Source organism: Rutidosis leptorrhynchoides, chromosome 8 (assembly GCF_046630445.1).
Source record: "Rutidosis leptorrhynchoides isolate AG116_Rl617_1_P2 chromosome 8, CSIRO_AGI_Rlap_v1, whole genome shotgun sequence".
Taxonomy (NCBI): Eukaryota; Viridiplantae; Streptophyta; class Magnoliopsida; order Asterales; family Asteraceae; genus Rutidosis; species Rutidosis leptorrhynchoides.
In genome coordinates this window covers 312,913,246-312,918,826 of record NC_092340.1, presented here as the reverse complement: position 1 = coordinate 312,918,826, position 5,581 = coordinate 312,913,246, and the positions used below count along the sequence as shown (strand labels likewise).

The window sequence follows — 5,581 nt, the reverse complement described above, 5'->3', positions numbered from 1 at the left end:
ATTTTATTATTACGAATGACATAGGAATGTCACACAGAAGGATTCAGATTTTGAAATCACGAATATATATCGTTGGTTTGGAAACCGAGACGATTTTTCGAATAAAAAACGTTATACGTAGGAACGTACTAACACATAGCCACACATTTTCATTAAATAAATAATATATGAATATTATTTAATTTATATAGAGTATAATCTAGTCACATAAAAATGACAAGACAAGGATACCAGTTAACGATAGTTAAATACTTAATAGAAAAAGATAACGGAAAAAGTAGGGCCGTGACAGTACCTACCCGTTAAAGAAATTTCGTCCCGAAATTTAAGTAGTATAAGATTTTGACGCATCATTTGAAAATAAATGCGGATATTTTTGCTTCATCTGATCTTCACGCTCCCAAGTGAACTCGGGCCCGCGTCTAACATTCCATCGTACACGAACGATCGGTATTTTGCTTTGCTTGAGTTTCTTGACCTCGCGGTCCATAATTTCAACCGGTTCTTCAACGAAATGAAGTTGATCATCGATTTGAATCTCGTTCAAAGGGATTGTTTCATCAGCCTCGACCAAACACTTCTTTAAATTAGATACGTGAAAAGTGTCATGAATACTACTAAGCTCTTGCGGCAATTTCAACATGTATGCCACTGGTCCAATCCTCTCGGTGATTTCAAACGGACCAACATATCGAGGGTTTAACTTTCCTCGCTTTCCAAAACGGACAACGCCTTTCCTAGGTGAGACTTTTAACATAACACGGTCCCCAGCCTGAAACTCTAATGATTTCCTGCGGACATCAGCGTAACTCTTTTGCCTACTTCTGGCAGTTTTAAGTCGTTCTTTGATCTGAACAATCTTCTCAGTAGTCTCGTGTATGATTTCCGGACCTGTAAGTTGACTATCTCCAACTTCATTCCAACAAATAGGAGACCTACACTTTCTACCATACAATGCCTCAAACGGTGCAACACCAATGCTTGCATGGTAACTGTTATTGTACGAAAACTCAGCTAATGGCAAATGTGATGGCCCCGTCAAAACACTTAACGGCTCCGTCACTTAGTCTCATAGCTTGATCAAACTTAAATGAATTTAACAAACGACATTGCATTCTTTTATTTCAAAAGTTTCCCAAAAAGGAAAGCATACCAAAATATGTAGTTTAAAAGTAACCCAACATATTAATTAACCAAAGTTGACATGAAACATTTGTCAACAAACCACAAGTTTAAATTATCCAAAAACAGAATGCAAGCTTAAGCTTCATAAATTGTTTCATTAACATCTGCCCAAATGCATGCAGACTCTTCTAAACACAGCGGAAGCATCACATAAACTCAAGTACCTGTGAAAACATGCGAGTAAACTGTCAACACAAAGGTTGAGTGAATTATAGGTTTAAATAATTGAATAAACTTTAGACCACAAGATTTAAAAATGTTAGAAAACATTAAACATTATTCCATTATCAATAAGCCACCTGGTAACCACTTAACCCTTTATTTACCCTTGCCAAACACAATAATAATATACACTAGACAGTGTATCTACAACAAAATACGAGTACTAAACATTCCGATTATAAATTGCTAGCGCGACCAGCTCGAAATGGAGTTGTCAAACCCGATAGATCTATCAGTAGGATTTGCGTTCACCGGTAGAAACCAATGATTACAGTTACCAGACTAGGGAATATTTTTGTCCAACTCACAATGAATAATTTAAATTTAATTGTCACTTGTGTCTAAACGTGAAATAAAATGCATGTAATCACATCCCAAAAATATACTTTGAAAAGTATGTAAAAACGGGACTATAACTCACCTTAATAGTAACGAAGTAATCAACACAATTAAGCGAACAACAAATGAAGTACAGTGATCAGGAATGATCACAACGCCGACCTATAAATAAAGCAGGTCGATATAAATAACTAACTTAGGTCAAGTCTTAGTATGATAGCTATTGTACATGTTGCAAGTAGTCATAGAACAATACTCAGCATGCATCGGTTTGATCGGAACAGCGTACGGACACACACTTTCTATTTTTAGAAAGTTTCTATTTTTAGCAGGTTTCCATTTTTGGAAAGTTTCTATTTTTGGAAAGTTTCTATTTTTGGAAAGTTTCCAAATTTAGAAAGTTGTTATTTTAGGAAAGTTAATAGGTTAGGAAAGTTTCCTTAATTAGAAAGTCAACAAAAGTCAACTGAAAGTCAAAGTCAACTGAAAGTCAACTCAAAAGTCAACCTTGGTCAAACATAGTCACCATTAATTTTAAAAGTGTAAGTTGTAATAATAATGTAAGTTATAATATTTATTAAAGTTAAATATGTCTAATTATGTCATAATATAAGTTTAATTAAATTAAAATGAATTATTAAAGTTAATATAAGTTTAAATGATATAATTAATATAACATAAGTATTTAATTAATTAATTTAATATTAGTCATAATATAAGTATTATTAATTAATAATAATTTTAATCATATCATAAGTATTATTAATTAATAAGGAATTATTAATCATATCATAAGTTTCTAATTATAATTATTAAATCATAAGTATTTAATAATTAAATTATAAATAAATAATAACTAAGCCTTATAATAATTAAATAATTAATTAATCCTTATTATAAGTCTTATTATAATAATCTCATAATATAAGTTTAATACTTATCATAAGTATTTTCCATTAATAATAAAAGTATTATTAATCATAAGTTTAATTAAAATGTTAATTAAATCATAAGTAATAATTAAATGATATAATAAATATATATCATAAGTCTTAAAATTTAATAATTACTTTTTATATCATAAGTAATTAAATGATAATGAAATTCATTATTTATATCATAAGTTTAATAATTAATCATAAGTTTAAAATCAAAAGTTCATCGGGTCGTATCTTGAGCCCCGGGTGTCAGTTTTCGGCGAGCCTTACATATATCTCCGCCTAATCAAACCACCCGACACTTTGGTACACTCAAGAACACACCAAGAACAGTCCACCAGTCATGGTGATCAGCCATGACACCACTTGGAACTTCAATTCAATCAAAATCGTGTTTTAGCCATAACGGGTGATTCGTGGCTCGGATTTAGATGACCCGAACATGAAAGTTCGTCCCACCATTAATCCTAACACACTAACACACCCTAAAGTCACCAAATATAGTCACAAAGTCGGACCAAACCTGGTTCATATCAATATCACATTTCAATTTCAACAAAATACCATTTTGATCATATCTAGGACTCCGGGAATCGAAACGACATGAATCCGGAGTCTAAAATTAATGTCTTGATGAGAGAAACTCATCTAACTACTTTATTTTAACTTTTATATCAGTCACAATTCCAGAATTAAACAAAAAGCTGCTGTCCCAAGTAAATCAAACTGAAAACATATGTATTTGAGTAATTCTACGCATACAAACACCATTACAACAACAAGTAATCATCATACTATCAATATATAATCAAAATACAGAAAAATAATGAAAAATAAAAAGTTATAGGGTTAGGGTTTATACCCTAAACGAGAATCAAGAAGTATAATCGCGTAGAGGAGATTGAAAGGAACGAGTTTATGTAAACCAATTGATGATCCAAGCAATATTGAATGATGATGATGTTTTGTTGGTGGGTGCCGTCGCCAAAGAGAGGAGGAAGAGGAGAGAGCACAAAGAAATTTTAGGTTTTGGAAATATTGATGAAAAGGAAAATAAAATCACAAAATGAGAAAACAAGGGAGTATTACTCCCTCCCTTGGTGGTTTCGGCCGAACCAAGCAATGGGGTGGGCCCCATTAGCCCAAATTTGCTAAATGTTGATTTCTTGTGGCCCGAAAGCCCGAACGAACCCCGAAACGCGAAAACACGCTTACGCGATTAAAAATCCGGAGAGATAACATTTACGCGACGAAAAATAAATATAAATACTATATATAATAATATGATCTTAAAATATCATATTTAAAATAATTAGGATTTAAATATCCCAAAAACTCGACCGTTGGTTTGAAAACCGAAAAGATTCGCCGGATAGAAATCCGCGACACGTAGAAACGTATAACTCAAAATATGAATACAAATATTCACATAACACATAATAATTAATATATATATATATATATATATATATATATATATATATATATATATATATATTATTACAAAAATAATAATATAGGTCATAGAAATGACGTAGCACGAATAACAGTTAACGGTCATTAAACAATTAACGGTAAAAGATAACGGAAAAAGTAGGGTCGTGACAGTACCTTCCCGTTACAGAAATTTCGTCCCGAAATTTAAGCAGGTGCAGGGGTTGACTCGGCATCTGGGAACAAATGCGGATACTTCTGCTTCATCTGATCTTCACGCTCCCAAGTGAACTCGGGACCGCGTCTGGCGTTCCATCTAACCCGGACAATAGGAATTCAGCTCTGCTTAAGAGTCTTAACTTCTCGATCCATAATTTTAATAGGTTCCTCAATAAAGTGAAGTTGCTTATCAACATGAAGTTCTTCCAAAGGAATAGTCTTAGCGGCTTCAGCCAAACACTTCTTTAAATTCGATACATGAAAGACATCATGAACAGCACTGAGTTCTTGTGGAAACTTCAAACGATAAGCCGCCGGTCCAACTCTCTCAATGATCTCAAACGGTCCAACAAAACGAGGACTTAACTTTCCCCTTTTACTAAAACGGATCACACCCTTCTAAGATGAAACCTTTAATATAACACGATCACCAACTTGAAATTCTACATCTTTCCTTCCCTTATCGGCATAACTCTTTTGCCGACTTCTAGCAGTTCTCAATCTTTCTTTAATCTGTACAATCTTCTTGGTAGTCTCATGAATAATTTCTGGACCTGTGAGTTGAGCATCCCCAACCTCATTCCAGCAGACAGGAGACCTACACTTCCTACCATACAGAGCTTCAAACGGTGTGGCTTTAATACTTGCATGATAACTGTTGTTATAAGAAAACTCAGCTAGCGGCAAATATTTATCCCACCCATTACCAAAATCAACAACACACGCTCGTAACATATCTTCTAACGTCTGAATGGTCCTTTCACTCTGACCATCTGTTTGAGGATGATAAGCGGTGCTCATATCTAACTTAGTTCCCAAGGCTTCCTGTAAGGATCGCCAAAACCTCGATACAAATCTACTGTCTCGGTCTGAAATAATGGATACATGAACACCATGCCTAGAAACAATCTCCTTCAAATACAAACGAGTAAGCTTCTCCATTGAATCTGTTTCCCTAATCGGCAAAAAGTGAGCCGACTTAGTGAGTCGATCTACAATCACCCAAATAGTGTCATAGCCACCCGCAACTCTCGGTAACTTAGTAATAAAATCCATCGTAATTCCTTTCCACTTCCACTCGGGAATCTCAGGTTGCACTAAAAGTCCAGACGGTTTTTGATGTTCAGCTTTAACCTTAGCACAGGTCAAACACTTAGCCACATACGTAGCTGTAGTGACCCGAACTTTTCCATGTTTATATATATTAATTGAGATTGATATTTACATGATTAAATGTTTCCAAC

At 34.0% G+C, this 5,581-nt stretch overlaps 1 protein-coding gene across 1 annotated transcript; it reads right to left on the bottom strand.

Annotated features, from left to right (window-relative positions):
• Positions 1 to 325: 325 nt before the first annotated feature.
• On the bottom strand, positions 326 to 3,822 carry LOC139864426 (uncharacterized). The gene is made up of 2 exons (XM_071853004.1): positions 3,761 to 3,822; positions 326 to 992 (listed from the first exon to the last, which is right to left on the bottom strand). Exons 1-2 carry the CDS (start codon positions 3,820 to 3,822, stop codon positions 326 to 328), a joined length of 729 nt encoding a protein of 242 aa, XP_071709105.1.
• Between the last annotated feature and the right edge of the window lie 1,759 nt (positions 3,823 to 5,581).

What these genes read in the sequence shown, in the direction of transcription:
- LOC139864426 (XM_071853004.1), bottom strand. Translation starts at nt 3,822, where the DNA reads ATGGGGCCCACCCCATTGCTTGGTTCGGCCGAAACCACCAAGGGAGGG. An exon ending in GGAGGGAGTAATACTCCCTT is followed by an intron (nt 993 to 3,760) that starts GTTTTCTCATTT and finishes GTACAATAACAG; the next exon opens with TTACCATGCAAGCATTGGTG.